The sequence below is a fragment of the Puma concolor genome, chromosome D3 (genome assembly GCF_028749965.1).
Source record: "Puma concolor isolate L17-30 chromosome D3, mPumCon1.1.hap2, whole genome shotgun sequence".
Taxonomy (NCBI): domain Eukaryota; kingdom Metazoa; phylum Chordata; class Mammalia; order Carnivora; family Felidae; genus Puma; species Puma concolor.
The window spans coordinates 7,990,974-8,014,158 of record NC_141678.1 but is presented as its reverse complement, the minus strand read 5'-3'; the positions used below and the strand labels follow the sequence as shown (position 1 = coordinate 8,014,158).

Here is a 23,185-nt window from a genome sequence, read left to right as displayed (position 1 = left end):
TGTCCAACTCTCTGAATATCCCAATTATACTAAAAAGTGAGTTGTACACTTTTAGCGGGAGAACTGTATGGTAAGCAAGTTGTATCTGTTTCATTATAAGGTGTTTAAAAAAAAAAAAAGACCGGTACCCCCAAAGTATTGTTTGGTTTAGTATTGTTAAATCTCGAATGTTCTCTCTTCACTCTCTAACCAGCCGAAGGGCTTCAGTCTCTCCCCCACCCCCAGATTTGATATTAGCCACGTGACCTTGTGTATAGACCCGTGCTTATACACCAATCTTCCACAAAAATCTTAGATAAGGGCTACTCCCCCCAGAAGCCTGCTTCCTGTTTCAAGCCCTTTGGAGGAAAAGGGCAGAGGGTTGATTTTTTTTTTTTTTTAATGCCTATAAGCCTCTCAGGAGTAAACTGAGGGTCTGAGGCACAAAGGACAGGACACATCAGTAATCCTGAAGTGCTTTCCCCCAGAGAAGTTCGTTTGGACCCCTCCATTAATTCTGAGATTACAATGGGTCATGGCAAGTTTGTTTTTTCAAAGCCCATGTTCTGTAAACCCCAATCCCTCCCCCAAAGCAATTCCTTAGCTGGGAGGGGAGCAGGCAGTGAGGCAAAGCCACCATTTCCTCTTCAAGTTCAGAGCAGCCGTGGGGCCCGGCTAGGTTGTTGCAAGGCGCTATGTTTGCAGGTACAGTTTGTGGTCTGAGCAATGGTGGTTGTGTTTATTGCCCATGTAGGGGAAAGTGAACATTAAAACCCCACTCACTTCCATGGATCGGGAAACTAATGGCAGAAGCTATGAAAGTGAATCCTTTTTCATTTCTACTGCCACCTAAATTCCCACTAAGCTTCAAAGAGAATTAGAATTCAATACCTACAAGTAATAGGGGCCATCTTCCCCAGCAATTCTACATTTAGGAATATACCCTAAGGAGATAATCAAACAAAAGTGGAAAGAATGACCTAAGAACATCACTGACCAATAGAAATGTAAAGTGAGCCACACATATACTTTTATATACTTTTCGTAACCACATTTAAAGAGGAAAAAAGAAAAAGGTGAAATTAACATTAATAATCCATATATTCAAAATATTATCATTTCAACTAGAGTTGCCAGATTTAACAAATAAAAATACAGTACACCCAGTTAAATTTCAGATGAACAATGAATAATCTTTTTTAGTGTAAGTATATGTGATATGTGGGCTATATTTACACTTAAAGTTTTATTTGTTGTTTACCTGAAATTCAAATTTAAATGGGGATCCTTTCTAAAATCTGGCAACCCTAATTTCAACATGCAATCAATATAAAAAACAAATTAATGAGTAATTTTACAGTGTTCTTTTTGCACTAAGTCTTTGAAATCTGTTGTGTATTTTATACTTCTGACACATCTCAATTTGAGCTTGTCATATTTCAAGTGTTCAATAGCCATACAGCTAGCAGCTACCATTTTGGACAACACAGATCTAGAATATTCCTCTAAATGTTTCTTATAAGAGAAAAAAAAAAAAAAACCCAGAAATTGGCAAAATACACATCAACAAAGAGGCTGCTGAAGTCACAACTGACATTTAAAGAGCACTAACCACTGGTCACTCCTTGTCCTAAGAACTTTGCATACATTATTCCTTTTTTTTTTTTAATAGTTAACCAGAAACAAATTCAACAATGCATTATCTCATCTAGTCGTCACAACAACCATTTGAGTAGGTGCTGGTATAACCCTTTTTTACAGATGAGGAAAGTAAGGGCCCAGGGAGCATCTATAACCTGCTCAAGAAAGTGGTGAGCTGAGTGTCGGCAGATGGGCTGATACATACGTGTCCTACCCCAGCACAGACTTTGGAAGAAGACACACCAAAATGTTACTGGTTTTCTCTGCAGAATGGACTTTGAGGTAGACACTGGTTAACAGTCTAGTCTCTGCTGTCAGACCGATCGCCTTGCCCTCGGTTCTGCCAGGTGCCCTCACAAGTGACCTTACCTTTCTAAACCTCAGTTTCCTCATCTGTAAAATGAGAGTCACAAGTGTCTGCCCCACAGGGCTGCTGGGAATCTAAAGAAGATAAGGGATGCAGGGGATGAGGCAAAGCAACCTGCTCCTGGTAAGCCCTCAGTGACATTACTGTCATTCTCCCTAGGGTCTTGGTCCTTTCCTATTTGAATAGACTTTTTCATGGTGAGCATCAATCAGGTTTACAAAGACAAAAAAAAAGTTACTTTCAAAAGAGAGGAAAGAGTCCTTGAAGCAACTGGAGGAAAAAAAGAAGGAAGGAAGGAAGGAAGGAAGGAAGAAAGGAAGGAAGGAAGGAAGGAAGGAAGGAAGGAAGAGAGGGAGGGAGGAAGGGAAAGAAGTCACCTAAAGAAGGGGAAAAGTGAGCCATCATTTCCCCACGGTTTTCTGAGTGGCCACCAGGTGGCCACCACTGCCTGCAGTTTCCACAGCTAGGGAAAATGATTCCTTTCAAAAAACAAAAATTTGCAATAGACAAATCACCAAAATCATTCATCTTAACTGGGGTGCCCTAGGCCGGGAGTCCCCACTGAAAAGTTGCCCACACTCATCTTACAGGAGATGTGAAAGGCAGCGGAAATGGTCCCTCAGCTGCGGGCAATCTGCGTCTTACCTTTGGAGTCTTCTTTGGCCAAGTGACTACAGGGACCCCAGTGACGGCCAGACTGGGGTCGTCGTCTGCATGCTCCTTCAGGACATTCTGTGGCCAAACAAAGGAGCCATATTAGCCCAGAGTAGAGGGAAGGTCTCTGAAGGGGGCTAAGACTGGACCTAACCCAGTGAAAGACTGATAGGCCTCTGCAGTCACCCACCACCCACACACTCAGTAGAAACCAAGTCACCAGGGTCCGTCAGAGACCACAAGACACACAACATCCTCCTTTCCAAAAAATGTTTAAAGAGTAAATCACTCACCTCCCTATGACTTCCATGAAAGTATCACTCACTGATCATATTTATAATGTGCCAAATATTTAAATATTTATCTCCAGCACCAGGGACTCACACACAACCTCATTCAATCCTTACCAAGTACCCCGGGAGTGGGCTGGGCAGTGCACTAAAATACTCCAATGTACAAAAACTCAACTATGGATGCAGAGAAACAAAAAAACAACACTAACCACGAGGTCTTGACACCTGTGAGACCTGACTCAGCCGGTAAGTCATGCGTATTCTATTCCCCGTGTGTAAAGACATGTCACTGTTTATTACAACATGGGCTTCATAAACACTGGTAGATACTTAATCTGGTTTGACCAAGGATGGAGTTCATATGGCCGCAAATGCCAGCAGAAAAGTGGGCTGTGATAGACATACATCCAGGCTGGGCAAGGGTCTCCCACGTGGCACGCTGTGTTCACATCTTTGTATGTCATCTGAAGGCTTTTCAAAGGTAATTCTGACTCTACCAGCTTTCGGCCTTAGGCGGTGACTGATTTGAGAACCTCATCCAGGTGCAAGATGCTACTCTACTGAATTATCCCTAACTTATAGGCACAGGAATCAAGGCTCAGAAAGATTCAAAGGCCTCGGATGCTGCCCCAGACCAGAAGGGCAGAGCCCCTGAACTCACTTTCTGGGTCCAGACTTCCCAGCCCAAGACCACTCCACACATGGGTTTTTTAGTTGCATCCGCAATGCACCATTAGCCTTTAGGGACAGACACAGATCTGTCACTGGCCTCTTCCGACCTTGACCATTAATTTTTGTGTTGTGCAAAAGCATTCCTGCAGGGACATTTAAAAGCAGAGAAAGTTGCACAGGAGAACTTAAGAAGAACAGAAGAGCTCAAAAGAGAAATGTAGGGAAAGAGTATTTTAACTCACTTTCCTCATCTACCCACTGGAAATGAATCCAACTCACTTGTAATTTATTCCATCTACTGTCTTAGTTTTCCTCGTGTTCCTTTGGTTGCCAGATTTTTCAAAATTTACCTAACATCCCAAATCCACCTCCTCTGCCCATGGGAGGTGGCAAACAGGACAGTGATCAAGGGTCAGACTCGGGGCTGCCTGGGTTCAATTCTCAGCCCCTGCAGCCTTCTCCAAGCCTAGCGTCAATGTCACTGATTTATAAATGCTGGGTTTTTTAAAATTTTTTAATGTTTATTCATTTTTTTGAGAGACAGAGACAGAGTGCAGGTGGGGGAGGGGCAGAGAGCGAGGGAGACACAGAATCCAAAGCAGGCTCCAGGCTCTGAGCTGTCAGCACAGAGCCTGATGCAGGGCTCAAACCCACGAACCGTGAGATCATGACCTGAGCCGAAGTCAAACACTTAACCGACTGAGCCACCCAGGCGCCCCTATAAATGCTGTTTATAAATGTTTTGTTTCACTGTTATATCCCTAGCCTTGCACAATGACTTACAGTAACCCTCCAGTAAATAACTTAAAAAATAAATAAATGAAGCTACAAATCCCCAAAGAGGGACTTTCTACTCAATCCCTGACCAGCACTCCTCACATCTGTCAAGGTCAACAAAAAAAAAGCCCCCCAAAATCTGAGAAACCGTCACAGCTGAGAGGAGCCTGAGACATGACAGTTACAAAGATAGAGGTATCCTGGGTGGGATCCTGAAATAAAGGACATTTGGTAAAAATTGAGGAAACGTGAAAAAACTATAGACTTTAGTTAGGAATAATGTACAGATACTGGTTTTAATTGTAACCAATGTACTCTGCAGACGTACCATGTTAATAACAGAGGAAACTGGATGGGATGGGGGGGGGGGGTCTAGTAAACGGAAACTCTCTATACTACCTGCTGAGTTTTTCTGTCAATCTGACGCCATTCTGTAACAGAAAGTCCTATCATAAAAAGCAATCTTTAAAATGCCAGACAGTAGTAACAGCTACCGTAAAGGAAAACAGGATAATTAGGCTGCCAAGCTTTCTAACATGTATGCAGAGTATTTAAAAAGAAATACAACAGGGACACCTGGCTGGCTGCCAGCAGAGCGTGAAACTCTTGATCTTGGGGTTGTAAGTTCGAGCACCATGCTGGGTGTAGGGATTACTTAAAAATAAAATCTTAAAAAAAAAAAAAATACAGGGCGCCTGCATGGCTCAGTCAGTTAAGCATCTGACTTTGGCTCAGGTCATGATATCTTGGTCTGTGAGTTCAAGCCCCGCGTTGGACTCTGTGCTGACTCTTCAGAACCTGGAGCCTCCTTCGGGTTCTGTGTCTCCCTCTCCCTCTGCCCCTCCTGCACTCTGGCTCTGTCTCTCTTTCTCTCTCAAAAATAAATAAACATTAAAAAAATTTAAAAAAAGAAGAAGGGGCGCCTGAGTGGCTCGGTCAGTTAAGCATCTGGCTTCGGCTTAGGTCATGATCTTGCAGTTTGTGGATTCAAGCTCCGCGTTGGGCTCTGTGCTGACAGCTCAAAGCCTGGAGCTTGCTTCAGATTCTGTGTGGGTGTCTCTCTGCCCCTCCCCGCTTGTGCTCCGTCTCCCTCTCTGTTTCAAAAATCAATAAACATTAAAAAGAAAAAAGAAATAGAACAGAAGGGAACCAAGAACACAGCATTATTCAACACACATGTGGACCTCACAAGGGGCATGAAAGAGGCTATGGAAGGTTGGGGGCAGTGGGAACGATCCGTGCCTTGGGGGAGGAGCATTTCATCAGTGACGTTGTTTAGAATCGCCAGTTCCCAATGATGATAAAAAGCAGACCAATTTTTGATCAGTTTTGGTTTTTAATTAAATAGACTGCAGACACTGCACCCTTTACTACACGGGCCTTAGTGGGTCATTCCCGCTGCCCCTTCTCTGCCTTGACCCACTGCTTGGGGTAGGTGGGACTGGCTAGGTGAGGGGTAAAATGGAAACATCAGGAGGCAGGTACCACATGTTTTGCTGAATGGATGTAGGAGAATAAGATGTATTGAGTGTTTGCTCTGTGTTGGGCACTGTAATAAACATGCCATATCCACTCGGTCATCCAACTGCTTGACCGCACTGGGAGACGGACCACAATCATTTGCAGATGAGAATACCAGGGTGTAGGGGGTGAAGGAACGGCCCAAGACCACTCAACCAGTAAGAGGTGGAGACCCTCCACTCTACAACCTGTGCTCTAACCACGGTATTACTCAACCTATCCTTAAACAAAAGAGGGGGGCCACGAACCTAGCAGCATTACTCGTAACAGCCAAAGGACACTTGGAAACAACCCAAGTGTCCATCAAGGGATGGATGAATAAATGATATGTGGTCTATCCATACCATGGAATATTATTCAGCCTGAAAAAAGGAAGGAAATTGCGACACATGCCACAATATTCTGCTGAGTGAAATAAGCCAGACACAAAAAGCCAAATAGTACATAATTCTACTTCCATGAGGTGCCTAAAGTAGTCAAATTCATACAAGCATAAAATAGAGCGGTGGTTGCCAGGGGCTGAGGGAGGGAGAAGCAGGGTGTTGCTTAATGCATAGTCGTGACGGCTCTACAGCAGTGTGAATGAACTTAATGCCACTGAACTGGACACTTTGAAAAATGATTAAAATGGTATATTTTATGTTATGTATAACTTACCACAATTTAAAACTTTTTGCAATGTCTTATTTTTATTTAAGTAATCTCTACACCCAACATGGAGCTCGAACTCACAACCTTAAGATCAAGAGTTGCCCACTCTTCCAACTGAGCCAGCCAGGCGCCCCTACCAAAATTATTGATTTATTTCTAAAAATGTCTTAATTATTTTTTTCTAAGTGTCTATTCATTTTTAAGAGAGAGAGAGCGGGTGATGGAGGATTCAAAGCAGGCTCCATGCTGTTGAATGTGGGGCTGAACCCACAAAGCGTGAGACTATGACCTGAGCCAAAGTTGGGCGCTTAACTGACTGAGCCACCCAGGTGCCCCACAATTTTTTTAAAAGGGGAGGAGAGAATGGGACAAAGCAGTCCCTCCCTAAGGAATGGATTCGGAGGTTCTAGAAAGTACACATAGGGGACCTAATATTTTGCTAGTTAAGCTGCTGCTATTATGCCTGCAACAACACTGGTTCTAGAGTCAGAAGATCTGGGTTCAAGTTCTACAACATCGGACTGTGTGACCTTGAGGAAGCCACAGCTTAGAACAGTGATATCTAATGTTGATTTTATGCCATGAAGCTAGATGTGGTTTTGCTACCATTTCTAGGAGCATTTGTTAAGTGCTTGCTCCAGACTAATCTTCTCTGGGGGATAGGGCCGATCTTGCCCATTTCACAAAAGCAGAAACTTAAGTACAGAGAAGTCAAGTGACTTGCCCAAGGTCACACAGTTGGGAGGTGATAGAACCTGACACTGACCAGGCCCATCTAACTACAAGCCCAGGCATTAATAGTGGTGATAAAGACTCCAGAGACCATTCCAGCAACCTCTACAGCTGACCTATTCCTCATTATTGAAAAATGTGACGCCTAGGAGACAATCTGGGCTCATATTTACCATTCGATTAACAAATACAGAAGTGAGTTATCCTTGCCTATTCCTTGCAAGTTAAGACCAAGAACTAATTCAGCCACTACCCCCTCTACAAAGCATTTTTCAAACTTTGCCCCAGTCACAGAAGAGGCACGAGGCCCAATATGGGTCCGCATAAGCACAAAGTTTCGCTGACATTTCATGGTTCTTAATAATCCTATGAGGGGCTCCCGGGTGGCTGAGTCAGTTGAGCCTCTGACTCTTGATTTCGGCTCAGGTCATGATCTCATGGTTTGTGGGGTCAGGCTCCACACTGGGTTCCGCACTGACAACAAGTAAGCCTTCCTGGGATTCTTTCCCTCTGCCCCTCCCTCACACATGCATACTCTCTCCCTCAAAATAAAGAAATAAACTTAAAGAAAAATAATAATCCTAGGAATTTCACAACCTGCTACACCATACATCAGAGTTCTGTGGGGTTTTTTAAGAATATTTCCCTACCCCCCCCAAAAAAAGGTAAAAAAAAAAAAAAGATTGTCAAGTAAGATGCTCTGTGTTTAGGCAAAACCTTTCAATATATGTGTGGATATATATTATATATTCCAATATATATTGGAATGATATATATATACCTATCTTACCATATGGTTGCAGCAGGGGGCCCATTACTTCCACAGGGCTTCCTGCCCCCTTACCCTAATTGCAAACTCCAGGCTGGGATGACAAACTCAAATGCTTCCAGGAACCAAGCAGATAAAATGCAAGATATCAACAAATGAGAGCACTAGACAGTGGTGTGGTCTATGCAAACTAGAAGGCACAGGCCCAGTTTAAAGAGGGCAAATGCTACTCAGTTCCAACCTACTAACCTCTTGTGGACATGAAAGCCCCACCAGATCTTTGATTTTCCAGAAGAAATCAAAGATCCAGAGTTTTATCTGAAATCACTTAAATGTTGACAACTGATTAAAAAAATTTTTAAATAATACTAATAGGGGCGCCTGGGTGGCACAGTCGGTTAAGCATCCGACTTCAGCCAGGTCACAATCTCGCAGTCCGTGAGTTCGAGCCCCGCGTCAGGCTCTGGGCTGATGGCTCAGAGCCTGGAGCCTGTTTCCGATTCCGTGTCTCCCTCTCTCTCTGCCCCTCCCCCGTTCATGCTCTGTCTCTCTCTGTCCCAAAAATAAATAAACGTTGAAAAAAAAAATAATAATAATAGAACAAAAACAAAAATAAAAAAACAATTGTGAGCCCAACAAGATCTGTAGGCCAGTTTAGCCCAAGGGCCACCAGTATACAAATGCTACTCTGTGTAAGATTGAAAATAAAGTCCATTCACCTTGGTTTTCTTGGAGTTTCTTTCTGAACTGTCTCAAGATTTCCTATTATTTCAGTATCAAGCTGGAGTCCATCACTCACAAGCAAGGTGAGGCCGCTTTAGAGGACTGTCTGGTTACAAAAAGCTATTACTGGAGGTGTAAGTATTATTAATAACTAAAAATACATTAGTAACAATAAATAATAATCAAAAATTAATAGAGACCTCCCCAAGTACCCTAGAGTGGGGCACCTCACACACACTCACTGTAGGAAGCAGTTCCCCCATGGACCTCACTGGCCACCAGGGGGCGCTCAGGGTTCTGTCCCGCAGAGAAGTATTTTCATTAGTATGTGACAGGCTACAGAAAAAGGAGATTATTCAAACTGGAGATTCTCTGAGAAATAAATTGTGCTGAAGAAACTCCTGTCACTGGCTTCCCTGGGCTCTGCAGAATTTATACACTCCTTGGGGCTCTAGGAAGCAGAGACTAGGTAATACGAGCCCAGGGGCCTTTGGGTTACATCCTATAAACCTTCCCAATTAGAAAGCCTCGGGCAGACTTTCTAAAAGAGAAAGATTGGGGGGTGCCTGGGTGGCTCAGTCAGTTGAGCACCCAACTCTTAATTTCGGCTCAAGTCATGATCCCAGGGTTGTGGGATTGAGCCCTGCATCAGGCTCTGTGCTAAGCATGGAGCCTGCTTGGGACTCTCTCCCCTCTCTCTCTCTCCCCTCACTTGTGCATCTGTGCATGCTATAAATAAGTAAGTAAGTAAATAAGAGAAAGATTGAGGCTCCTGGGTGGCTCAGTCAGTTGAGTGTCCAACTTCAGCTCAGGTTATGATCTCCATGTCCATGGGTTTGAGCCACGCATCAGGCTCTGTGCTGACAGCTCAGAGCCTGGAGCCTACTTTGGATTCTGTGTGTCTCTCTCTCTGCCCTTCTGCTCATACTCTGTCTCTCTCTGTCTCTCAAAAATAAACATTTAAAAATTTGAGAAAAAGAGAGAGAGAGAGAGAGAGAGAGAGAGAGAGAGAGAGAGAGAGAGATTCAGGACACTAGAGGCTGTTTCTGCTGGAAACTGCCCTGCTTTTGACCCAACAAGATGACCACAGACAACGGATGTGCTGGGCCTCTGTTCCCTGTTACTCTAACTCTCTCAGAGAGTTTAATTGGTTAACAATAGATTCAGGCCCCACCATTCCCTAGGGTGGGGTGTTAATAATAATGATAATAAAGCAGAGGCAGGCATCAGGAAAGAATCAATGGGTAAAAAGGAAGGTAACAAGGTCACAAGGCCTGGAGCAGCTCCGATGCTGCTCTGAGGAACCTAGCAGACTAAGGGGTCCTCTGCTTGCCACAGGAACTGGATTTCAATGCACTTTGGGCCTCTCAAGTTCTCTGCCTCTGCCCCAGCCCAACCACCATGTGCCCGCCTGTAAAAACCCATCTGTACTGGGGTGCACCATATCTCCCAGATAGGTATGTTCAAATCCTAATCCCTGGTACCTGTGAATGTGACCTTACTTGGAAACAGGTTCTTTGCACATGTAATTGTTTAAGGCTATCCAGATGAAATAATCCTAGATTTAGGGTGCACCCTAAATCCTATGACTGGTGTCTTCATAAGAGAAAGAAGAGGGGGATGTGAACAGAGACACAAGGAAGAAGGCTGTGGGAAGACAGAGGCAGGGACTGCAGGGATGCAGCCACAAGCCAAGCAACATCAGGAACAACTAGAAGCTGGAAGAGCAAAGAATGCCCCCCTAGAGCCTTCTCAGGATGCAGACCAGACTGTGAGAGAAGAAATTTCTGTTGTCCTAAGCCACCAAGTTTGGGGCTCCTGGGTGGCTCAGTCGGTTAGACGTCCGACTCTTGATTTTGGCTCAGGTCATGATCTCACGGTTCGGGAGTTCGAGCCCCACACTGAGCTCTGTGCTGACAGCGCAGAGCCTGCTTAGGATTGTCTGTCTCCCTCTCTCTGCCCTGCCCCTATTCATGCTCTCTCTCTTTCTCTAAAAAACAAACAAACAAACGAACATTTTAAAAAGTCACCAAGTTTGTAATTAATTTGTTATGGCAGTGACAGGCAACTAGCACAAACTTGCCGTAGCATACTGTGGCTAAAAGCCTCTTAGCTGCATGATTTGGGCAAGTCGCTACATCTCTCTGAGTCTCAGTTTCTCCATCTAAGAAATGGGATGATAATAGTCTCCACCTCGCCAGGTTGTGGCAAGGATCACAATGCATGGAAGGTACCAGGTACACAGTAAATGTTCAACAACTTTTGGCCGATCTCTTGTGGCTTATGTCACATTTCCTGCTGGAATACACTGTCCCTGTCCTCTGTCTGCAGAATTCCACTACTTCAAAAGTTCTAAGCACAGGGAAATGTAAAAGTTTATTTAGTTGGAAGGGCAGTCTAAAAGCTGACTGAGCTGCCTAACTAGGAGAGAGAATAACGCCCACAAGTTAATTTTAGGCTAAAAAAAAGCTCCAGCTGACATGGACAATCTATCCATTTTTCAGGTCTAGGGTTTGCCCAGATGTCTGGAACTCAGATCTCTGGCCCTTGGCGGTCCTCCTCCGTTCCCTTGAGGTGGTGCAGGCAGAGAACTCGGAGTATGCATGGTTTGTCGTCATAGTAGATGGTTAGGCCTGTCTCACTCACCTTTGTGTCAACCCTCTATCCCCTCCCTGCCCAGCAAAAATACAAAACACACGGCTCAATATTACATCCAGCCCCCAACAGGAGAGCCTGAGCAACTACTGGAGGCCAGACCCCCAGCCCCACTCAATCTGTGCGGTACCTTCTCTATGCTCTGGGCCATCCTCCGGGGCGGGAGGGAGCCGGGCTGCAGACCTCCCACTGGCTTCCTGCTTTTTGGCTCTTCTGAAGCAGGTGTGGTGGTGGTGGTGATAAATTAAAAAACCAATAGTTCCAGAGGTCTGGGCTCTACACCTTACTATTTTGCACAACACCAAGGCGGGGGAGGGGCTTAAACAAGCAGGTGTGTTCCGAGGTGAGGGCTGATGACCCCCTGAGAGAAAAGCTGTATAAACGTTCCACGGTCATGGGTTTCACAAACTCTCACACTCATCCCTAAATGGGCCTGTTTTCATTCCACGGTGTCTGAAATAATAATAGTAATAATAATAACAATAATAGTAATGATAATAAAACAGCTCCAGGTTACTGAGCACTTAAAGGCCTGTGCTAAGTAAAGCTTTATGCATGTTGCCTCACTGAATTTTATCACGTTCCCCAAGAGCATTCAGCTGGTTAATGGATGGCACATGGGATTCAGCCTGACTCCAGAAACTTTGGTCTTAAAAGATAATACATATTTGGATAATGTACTCTTAATTTACAATCATTTTCTTTCCTATGATATTTGGGTTTCAATGAAAGAACAATAGAATTGATTTCTTTCTTTTATGTTGAAAAAAAAATATATATATATACATAAAAAACACCTGAAAACAATGGCCCCTCGCTGGCTCTTCCAGCACCGTAATTCCATGCAACCCCACAATTCCAAGCAACAAGAAAGGTGGTTGTCTGTGGTGAGCTGGCCTTTGTCATCCAAGTTGACAGTCTGGCAGCCAGGGGAGTCTGGTATTACTTTAACTAACAAAAACAGCTGCAGAATAACCTTGCAATGGGGTAATTGACAAAGATCCTCCCATCTCCAACCTCACTGGTCACCACCCACTTAGACCCAAACCCTCACAACCTTGCAATGCACTGGTAATTTTCGAGTCATTTACGGTCAATTTGAGTAGACCTGCCCCCAAAACAGCATCATGCCTCCCTTTCCTCCCGACAGGAACCAGATCTCTCTCTCCCTGAGTTCTAGTTGAAAGTACAGATTCTTCTAGAAGGAACAGCATCCAGGGCAACTCCCATCTTACTGTTGGAAATCCAAGATGGAAGAGAAAAAAGATGATGCAGTGCGTTGAATAGCGTGGCCCTCAAAATTCATGTGCAAAACCTCAGAATGTGACCTTACTAAGTTATGGGGTCTTTGTAGATGTAATCATGTTAAGATGAGGTCATAGTGGATGAGGGTGGGACCTAATCCAATGACTGATGTCCTCAGAAGAGAAGAAGACACATGGAAAAGACAACCATGCAAAGACAGAGGCAGAGATTGAAGTGATCTAGGGACAAGCCAAGGAATGCCAAAGATTGCTGGCAATCACAAGAAACTGGAAAAGACAAGGAAGGTTCCTTCCTCCCCTCGAGTCTTCAGAGCAAAAGCACGGCTTTGATTTCAGACTTCCAGCCTCCAGAACTGTGAGAGAATAAGTTTCTGTTGTCTTAAGACAGTCTGTGGTTCTTTGTTATGGCAGGCCCTAGGAAACTCACCCAGATGGCAATCATTAACCTGGAAGATGGATGTGGGGGAAGCTAAGAGATGGGACAGAGCTGGGGAAGGGTGGGGAGCTGGCCAGGCCAGGCTGGCTCTCCTTGGGCTGTCACCTATGAATATCTAATTATTCTCCACAGGTTTAACTAGGAGCGCTAGGCATTCCTTACCTCATTGTCACTCAAAATACTTCAGGGACATAGGTCCCTGTTGTTAGCCCCGTTTTACAGTGAAGACACTCAGGTTTCAACTGGTGAAGCCCTTCAGAACAGCCAAGGACCTACCGAATCTGGTTCCCACCAAGACAAAGCACAGCTAGTCCCAAAGTCTTGTTTTACGTGCAGGTGAACAGATGGGTGGAATGACTTGACCACACAGCACGCGGCAAAGAACAAACGGAAATAGAACTCAAGGGTCTCGTGTCCTGATTTCCTATTCTCCCCATTAGGTACAGGCCAATATCCTACACTCCTCCAGCAGAAGTGCTCTGAAAGAAGGAAGTTGCTAAAGGTATCTCAGTGCCAAACCCCAAGGATTTCACAAACACAGGGAAAGGAAATGGCTTTCTCAGTTCGATTTTTACAAGACGCTTGAATCTTTCTTTTCACAATATAAATGAAGTCAGGGTGGTCGTTTTGGTTTGCATCTAAATCCAGACCCTCTCAAGGCAAGTTTTCAAGGTACAAATGAGCTCACTGGGAACTACTGAAACCACAGGGTCACAGCAAGGACAAACTCACCTTTCGAAAGTTCTGCCCCCCAAAAGAGTATAAGCTAGACTTACAGGAAGATAAACACAAAAAAAGCTTCTTTAAGGGACAAAAGCAAGTTGCTTTTGCAACTTGCAATCCAATTTTTTAAAAATGATGTATACGTGGGGACGACGGGAAAGCCCCAGAAATATATTTAGCAGATGAGTAACAGGGGGTTACCTCCAATTGGGAAAGCTGAGGAGGAGGACATTTTTTCTAGCCTCCAGCCTACAATGTTTAATTTTTCTTACATTGATCATGGAACACTTGAAACTTTTACAGAAAAGAAATATCCAGAATAGGTAAACCCATAAAGACAGAAAGCAGACAAGGGGAGGGGGAAAATGGGGATTGACTGCTAGTAGGGACAGGATTCTGTCTGGGATGTTAAAAATGTTCTGAACTACACACAGGTGGTGGTTGCACAACATTGTGAATGTACTTAAAGTCACTAAACTATACACTTGAAAATGGTTAAGATTGAGCGCCTGGCTGGTTCAGTCAGTGGAGCATGTGACTCGATCTGGGGGCCGTGAGTTTGAGCCCCACATTGGGTGTAGAGATTACTTAAAAATAAAAAAATTAAAACAATATTGGGGCGCCTGGGTGGCTCAATCAGTTAAGCATCCAACTTCAGCTCAGGTCATGATCTCACGTTTCATGAATTTGAGCCTCGCGTCGGCTCTGTGCTGCGTCGGGCTCTGTGCTGACAGCTCAGAGCCTGGAACCTACTTCATTTTTTGTTTTTAGTTTCTTTTAATGTTTATTTATTTTTGAGAGAGAGAGAGAGGGAGAGAGAGAGAGGGCCTGAGTGGAGGAGGGGGAAAGAGTAAGGGAGACACAATCTGAAGCAGGCTCCAGGCTCTGAGCCATCAGCACAGAGCCGGACATGGGGCTGGAACCCACGAACCAAGAGATTATGACCAGAGCCGAAGCTGGACGCCCAACCAACTGAGCTACCCAAGCGCTCCAACCTGGAGACTACTTCAGATTCTGTGTCTCCCTCTCTCTTTGCTCCTCCCCAGTTCACACTCTGTCTCTCTCTCTCTCTCTCTCAAAAAATAAATAAATAAATAAATAAATAAATAAATAAATAAATAAATATTAAAATAATAATAATAAAATAAATTTAAAAATTAAAATAAGTATTTTAATAAAATAAAATGGTTAAGATGGTAAATTCTTGAAGATTTTTTTAGTATTCCATTATTCTTTTTTTTTTTGGAGAGAGAACAGGAGCAGGAGAAAGGGGCAGCGGGGGAGAGAGGGGGGGAGAGAGAGAGAGAGAGAGAGAGAAAGAATCTCAAGCAGGCTCCACATTCAGCACAGAGCCTGACATAGGGCTCGATCCCATGACCTTGGGATCACGACCTAAGTCAAAATCAAGAGTGGGATGCTCAACCGACTGAGCCACCCAGGTGCCCCAATTCTTGAACATTTTGGAAGATTCTAAAGTAGTGATCTAGTAAGTAAAAAAGAAAAAAAATTAATGTTTATTTATTTTTGAGAGAGAGACAGAGTGCAAGTGGGGGAGGGGCAGGGAGAGAGGGAGACACAGAATCCAAAGCAGGCTCCAGGTTCCAAGCTGTCAGCACAGAATCTGACATGGAGTTCAAAACCACAACCCTCAAGATCATGACCTGAGCCAAAGTCGGATGCTCAACTGACTGAGCCACTGAGACACCCCAAAAAAGAAAACATTTTAAGACAAAATAGTGTCATGTGTATTTTACCACAATTAAAAAAAACACATTACAGGGGTGCCTGAGTAACTTTGGCTCAGGTCATGATCTGGTGGTTTGTGAGTTCGAGCCCCGCGTCGGGCTCTGTGCTGACAGCTCAGAGCCTGGAGCCTGCTTCAGATTCTGTGTCTTCCCCTCTCTCTTCCCCTCCCCTGCTCACACTCTGTGTCTGTCTCTCAATAATTAAAAAAAAAATTTAATAAATACATTACAAATGAAAGAAAAAAATGAGTTTTCCCAATACTGCACTGTATGTTAACTAACTAGAATCTAAATAAAAAATTGGCGGGGGTGGGGGGGCGCCTGGGTGGCTCAGTTTGTTAAGCATCTGACTTCAGCTCAGGTCATGATCTCGCGGTTCGTGGGTTTGAGCTCCACCTCGGACTCTGCTGTTAGCGTGGAGCCTCCTTCAGATCCTCTGTATCCCTCTCTCTGCCCCTCCCCGTTTGTGCATGCATGCTCCCTCTTGCTCTCTCTCAAAAATAAATAAACATTAAAATTAAAAAAAATTTTTTTTAATTTTTTAATGAAAAAAACGTTTTTTTTTTTAATTTTTTAAATGTCTATTTATTTTTGAGAGAGAGAGCCAGAGTGCAAGCAGGGGAGGGGCAGAGAGAGAGGGAGACAGAATCTGAAGCAGGCTCTAGGCTCCGAGCTGTCAGCACAGAGCCCAATGTGGGGCTTGAACTCACAAACTGTGAGATCATGACCTGGGCCAAAGTCGGATGTTTAATCGACTGAGCCACCCAGGCGCCCCCCAAAAATGGGTTTTTGATAAAAGCCAAAACCTAGCCATCTGGAGACCGAGTTGTTTTGGGACCGTCTCCAATCCCAGGGTCCTCTGGTTACCATGAACCACCATCAGCAGCAATCTCTGAGGCCCCGGAGAAAAGGACAGAAGGAAAAATGTTGTCTTTTTGCAACACAGCCAAAGATCATAACTGGTCAGTCACCAAGTGGGAACCACCATTGGCCAGAGACACGAATCATTCAATGGTAGGGATACCCATAGGCACGGGACCCACATTCCTGACCTGTGTTTGATTTCTCAGCCAGCACAAACGAAAGCTCAATATCTGAGGACAGAGAACAAAGGCACCGAAGTGTGTGCAGCCAGTGTCCGTAACAACACTCTCGCTCTGAAGGTCACTCTTGGATGCCACATCTTTTCTGGGTCTCCAGGGACCGTGAGGGGCTAATGGCTTGGCTGGACAGCCAAGAACTCCCCTGTTCTGGAAGAGATGTTTGGCCCACTTCCCTGTACAGACTCCTGGCCACACAGCACTTAGACACCAGCAGCTGCTCCAGTTTTCCTGAGGCTCTAAGGAGACCTGTCTACCCAATTTACGAGCTCTTCAAGCTGCAAAAGGCCTCCCCAGACAAGGCTCAAGAACATAAATATCTCCAAAGATAGGCAATTCAAGCTCTCTCGGCCTCAGTTGCCATCTTCCTGGAAACCTCTGCGCCATGAGAGCCAAGTGGAGGAAGAAGCAAAAGCACAGGCTAAGGAGAAAAAGAAAGATGGGACACAGGTCCAAGTAAACCACTAGCTTATGCAACCACGGAAGCCACAGGAGCAGAAATAAGGAAAGCCAGAGGCCAGGGACACGAGTACGAGTTCCTGAACTGCACAGCTACTTTCTAGAACTTGATTCAGTGGATCTAAAACATCCAGCACCATCTGATCACAATGACCACCTTTGAGAGACATAGCTTGTTCAGACCAAAAAACACTCCCTTTTGGTCCTTTGCCCTGGACCTGTGACTTTCGGGACTAATTCTGTTTTCATTTGGAACATGTATACAATCAATCATCTCTTCTGCTATTTTAGTAAAAAAAAGAGAGAGAGAGAGAGGCAAGTTCAATAAGTGAGCTAAGTGACTAGATTATATGAAAAAAAGATGTGAGAGCCTAATAATAAATACACACTCAGGGAGGCAGTAGGGAGTGGTGGGGAGTGGGGTGCTGCTACTCACTTCCTACTAATGGTAGCCAGTCTGGAACACAGGCCAGGAGAGCTAGGATATTTTTTTTATGACTTTTCTGATATTTTAATGTTGGCAAGTAATTACAAAAATATATTTCATACTGTGCAGGCCAAACATAATGCCAAGAGGCTGGATTTGGCCAGGGACTGCTGATTTATAACCTGTTCCAGGGCCTGACCCATTGCTTCTGTAAAGAAAGCCCAAGCAGTCCCCTTACTACCTTCTCCCTAAATGCAGAATGGCCTCTGAGAGGGGAGAGAATTTCTCTACAACGCAGTATGGTGTAGGGGGTAAACACAAGGACTCCCCCATTGTGGTCTTGGGCAAATCACTTAACCTATCAGTACCTCAATTTTCTCATCTGCAAAATGAGGCTAGTAAAAATACTACTGAGGGTTGTTGGGAGGTTTAAATGAGTTTATATATGGAAAACCCCTATAAGAGCACATCGCAATTGAGATGCATTATCACACATTATCACAACCTGCCATTGAACCCCATGGTGGGGATAGGAGGGAGGAGGCTGGGCTCCTTAAAATTTACCTAAACCCCTCCCCCAGGCCTCCTCCATACCATCGACCAGCCTAGGCTGAATCCAGTCTCAGATGCCCATCTGAGTACACGTGAGAGACAGGAGGGGCCAAGTCTCACCCCGAGAAAGAAATCTGACCAACTGAGGAACCAGGAACACTACACAAACAGATCAGAGACACAAAGATGCATTTCAAGTAAAAAACGGAGGGGTGCCTGGATGGCTCAGTCGGTTAAGTGTCCAGCTTCGGCTCAGGTCATGATCTCCCAGTTTGTGGGTTCGAGCCCCACATCGGGCTCTGTGCTGACAGTTTAGAACCTGGAGCTTGCTTTGGATTCTGTGTCTCCCTCTCTCTCTCTGCCCCTCCTCCTCTCATGCTCTGTTTCTCTCTCAAAAATAAAAAAAATCTAAAGTAAAAAAAGGGCTTTCCACAAGCACAGAACAACATTTCCTTATAAGATGAATGTGTTTTTAACTCACAATATGTAGGGGCCCCAATACTATTAATGGTCTTATGACTGATGAAAATTCCTTGTTGTTTTTTTTTTTTTACTTTAAAGGACCTCAGAAGAAAAAAAGGAGCCTCATGAAAGAATGCTAAGGTTTCTTTGGGAAACCCAATAGATAAAACTCCATACCGAGAGATTAAGGATTCTTAACCCAGGGTCCAGGAACAGGCTCAGGAATCCAACAGGTTAGGAGTCCCCTGACCTGGCATGCAAAATTTTGTGTGTATAAGCAAATTTATATAAAACCCTCAGGTGAGGTCAGCAACCTATAAAAAAGTCAAGAGTCAATAAAAAAGACCCAAAGCAAGTAAAGATTTGCTTTATAGGGATGGTCACCACAGAGTTCTTTTACCAGGCAATTTCCTCCAGTTTATAAGATTTTCATTTCATGGCACCTGGAGGAACACACCTTCTATATGAAGTGAAATATAACTGGATTAATGATTTTGAACACCCTCTCCCTTTGCGGGTGGTGCCCCTCTGCCTGCCCTGGGGTCTCACTCCAATAAGAGTTCAGCCCCCAGATCACTGAGCATCTTGAGGACAGGATCTTATTAATATTTCTGTATTGCAGGCCCTGGCACCTGTTTCCTAAATGAATCAGTGAACGCATGAACTAGTTTACAAGACCTGGGTATCGTCTCCAGCCATCAAAAAAGAGACTTAAATTGCTTCCAACCCCAGCAGCAGGCAGCTGGACTCACTGGGGAATCAGACACTGGAAGAGGAAGCCTAAATGCCTCCGAGGCCTCACAGCAAAAAGCCTGACCGATGTTGAAAAAAGAGGTGGTTCTGCATAGTGGTATACACTCGAGAGCTCTTAAGCCACTCCCAGGTCCTCATCCCAGCTCCCCTCATTTACCTGCTCTGTCACCTCAGGCACATCCTTTACCCTCTCTGAACCTACTTCCGTATCTGGTAAGTGCAGATAGTTGAGGTAGCTTGCCTAGCACTGGTACCTGACAGGTAGCCAGTTTTCCACAAATGGTATGATGATGATTACTACAGGGTAAGGCCTCTCAGGGTATGTCCTAGGAAATACACACACTGCCTGTGTGCACTGTGCCTGTAACAGCCTTCCCCTTCCAGAGAACTCCTATGCAACCTCTAAGGCCCAAGCCAAATGCCCTCTGCGTAACTGTCTCAGAGCCCTGGCACCTGGTGTGGCTGATGAGTGTTCTTCACCTCACTTCTATGCCCTGGGTACACACAGCATGCCACAGGCAACTTAATTCCCTATGTCCTGACTTTTTCTCCTTTCTACTTCCCTGCTAATAGGTAAGCTACCAATGCCTTCCTGCTTTCTGTTTCCCCAGTGGTTAGCCCAGATGGTGCTTAATGAATATTTGCTCAATAATTAGGCTCTGCTTAAAGACCTCTGAACCCCAGGTGGCTACCTCAGCAGGCCACCTAGAGGACCACCAGGAGGCACAACTGGTCATATGAAACAGATGCATGCTCTGGGAGAAGCCAGCCCAGAGTCTTGCTGAACAGGATGGAGGGGTCTGTCCCCAAACCTAACAACAGCACTGTGGGCACACCCATGATGTCTAATGCCAGCAAAGCCTGCCAGATTTTCAATAAGTGCTGAGAATAAGTCCTTGCCAACCACAGAGGCAGCTCCCCCTATATAGCTCAATGGTGGCCTCAGCTCAGGGGCCCTACAAGGGCTTGCTTGGACCAGAAGCCCCTTTCCATGCATAGACATACCCCCAGGACAGTCTGCACCAAGCCACCCTGTGCTGAGCTGCCCCTGGGAACTGCCAGGCCCTTCTCAGCCGCCCAGGTCCAGATGCGACCCCCTGCCCACCTTCACACCCTCCAGGAGTGCCTGGGGGTCCTCGATGCCCTCGGGGACACACTTCTTGTTCTCTGGGAGAGATTCCAGTTTCTCCACCAGCGCTTTCAGGCCCTTCAGCTCAAACTCGGTGAGGTGGGTCCACTTGGCAGAGACCCCCGTGGCTGGAGAGCCAGTGGGCGTCTTGGGGTAGTCTGTGGGCACCGTCGTGGACTTCACACTCTCCTCCGACTCGTTAGACAAAGTCCTTTGGAGGAACCGCATGGCAGGTGCTTTGGGCTTCTTCCCGGGGGCCTCCTGGTCCTCTGAAGGGGTGCTGGTGGGCGAGGCAGGACCATCAGCCGGAAGTTTGGGCACCTTATCTGCACCCTCCTCCTCCTCCTCTTCCTCCTCCTCCTCCTTCTCCTCCTCCTGAGGCTGCTGCTCACAGGACTCCTCCTCCATCTCCAGCCAGGAATCAGATGAGAAGCCGTCTATGCTGGGTTTTCTTGGGGCATCTACAGGGAGCAGGAGGGTCAGCAGAAGACTGAGATGAATGGCCCAAACTCCCTGCTGGAAGTCCCTGGAGCCTCCACTTACTATGCCTCCCCTTTACTCAGGAGACCGGGCTTCTTTTTTTTTTTTTAATTTTTTTTTTAATGTTTATTTTTGAGACAGAGAGAGACAGAGCATGAGAGGAGCAGGGGTAGAAAGAGAGGGAGACACAGAATCAGAAGCAGGCTCCAGGCTCTGAGCTGTCAGCACAGAGCCCAACACAGGGCTCGAATTCACAAGCTGTGAGATCGTGACCTGAGCCGAAGTCGGACGCTTAACTGAGCCACCCAGGTGCCCCGCTTCTTTTGACAGTTCTAATGGTCTATGCCTCCCTCAGCCTCTAGAAAGGTAGGGGTCAGTCAGACGTTGGTTCAAATCCCAGCTCTCTGTTTCTTCCTAGCTGTGTGTTCCCATTCAGGTTGCTTTACCTCTCTGAATACACCTGGCATTTTACTTTTCAACATATAAAAATGAGACCAAAAAAATACATATAACGATTCATATGAAATATCCAGAACAGGGGGAAGTCTATGGAGACAGAAAGTAGATTAGTGACTGCCTAGGCTGGGGTAGGGGGAGATAAGGAGATAACTCAAGGGTACAGGTTTCTTTCTGGGGTAAAGAAACCAACCCCAAAATTGACTGGTGATGATTGCACAGCTCTGGGAATATACTAAAAACCACTGAGTTGTACACATTACCTTGTAGGATATGTGAACTACATGTTTTTAAAAATGTAAGGCACACGCGGTACCTGGGTGGCTCAGTCAGTTAAGCATCTGACTGGCTCAGGTCATGATCTCACAGCTCGTGAGTTCAAGCCTTGCCTCAGGCTCTGCACTGACAGTGTAAAGCCCGCTTCAGATCCTCTCAGTCTCCCTCTCTCTCTCTCTCTCTGCCTCTCCCCAACTCACGCTTTCTCTATCTCAAAATAAATAAATTTAAATATATATATATATATATATATATATATATATATATATATATATGGCACAAAATGCTTCCTCTGAACACTTATGGTGAGGATTCAGTAAGGCATCACTAAGCATGGGTCCTGGTGCACAACCAGCATTTGATAAATGAGGCAACTGCCTAACATCTCCCCCTTTTCTTTTGTGGGAGGAGTGCTGAGACAATGAGAAACAAAGACAAGAAATTTTAAGAAAAAATCAGGCACCAATGACCCAAATGCCGCCTCAAGATTTTGTCTTATGCCTGCAAATGGAATCGGGGATGTTCTCCTATAGCCCTAAATACACAAATGAGAGATGTGACCTCCTGTTTGCTGGTCCTGAGGACTGCCACAAAATCAACCGACCGGTCCCCACAGGAACGTGGAGCTACTACAACCACAGGGGTTATCTCATTATTTCAGAATCATTTCCTAATTCCTACCAAGCTGGGAGCTTCCAAAGAGCAGGCTGTGGGGTCTCAGACTTTTCCACACCTGAATATTACATCATCTGACATGTTTGAGACTCACAACAGACTCCCCAGACAAAACTGAACCTCTAGGAGGTAAAGAAGCACTTCCCAATAAAGACCCCAGCAGAAACATTTGTTCCCCATCATATGCCCAGCATGAAACCCCCAGAAGTCACCGAGGATGAAAGTCAAGGGAAGGAGGGAAGAAGGCTTTTTGCAGTGAGAAAAAAAAAAAAAAAAAATAGGGAATCTAAAAATCCTGGCGATTGCAAGAGAAAGAAACAGTGCAAACCCTAAAGGAGACAGACCGATCGTATTTTTCTATCCTGTGATGAGACAGAAACCATGAATGAGGCTCAGCAGACTTTGCATCCAGGAAACCCCTCAGCAGTAACAGCTCAGAGGCAGGGACAGAGGGAAGATGGGTGTTCCTCCAGATTGCTCCTGGGGGCTCACTGTCACAGCTAGAGGCAACTTCAGGCGGGCACCTATGAGTCAAGATTCAAGGACTGAGCCATTTGGGGGGTGATGTCCCTTTAAATAAAGGAAGTAAGGCAGGGCTCCGCAGCTGTGGCTATAAACGCTCTCTCCCAGCCTCTGTCAGAACCACCCACTGCTCTGGCAAGCTTGTGTCTCCAGCCCTGGTCACCCCTCCCGCTGGCTCAAAGCTGGCCTCAGATTTTGAGGACTGGCTGTACCTCGCGGGCCCGCTCCCATATAGACAAAAACCAACCCCTAGGTGCAGCAGAGGGGTGAGGATAGGGGGATCAGCTGGTG

The 23,185-nt window shown here is 45.4% G+C and overlaps 1 protein-coding gene and 1 long non-coding RNA gene across 15 annotated transcripts in view; one reads left to right on the top strand and one right to left on the bottom strand.

The window, feature by feature from the left end:
- Window positions 1-23,185, bottom strand: part of KDM2B (lysine demethylase 2B) — a 152,489-nt gene that overhangs the window by 45,034 nt on the left and 84,270 nt on the right. For all 13 annotated transcript variants that reach the window (XM_086681620.1, XM_086681618.1, XM_086681613.1 and 10 more), the window contains 2 exons: window positions 20,462-20,946; window positions 2,633-2,719 (listed from right to left, as the gene is read on the bottom strand). In XM_086681620.1, coding sequence (XP_086537746.1) covers window positions 2,633-2,719; window positions 20,462-20,946 — 572 coding nt within the window. The remainder of the gene's footprint in view (window positions 1-2,632; window positions 2,720-20,461; window positions 20,947-23,185) is intronic.
- On the top strand, window positions 12,830-22,961 carry LOC147575284 (uncharacterized). Of its 2 annotated transcripts, none has more exons than XR_015242204.1 (5): window positions 12,830-13,054; window positions 13,576-13,637; window positions 18,703-18,836; window positions 19,226-19,569; window positions 22,109-22,961. It is a non-coding gene; the product is annotated as an uncharacterized LOC147575284 (long non-coding RNA). The 2 variants fall into 2 exon arrangements; XR_015242205.1 differs by having other exon boundaries at window positions 22,106-22,961.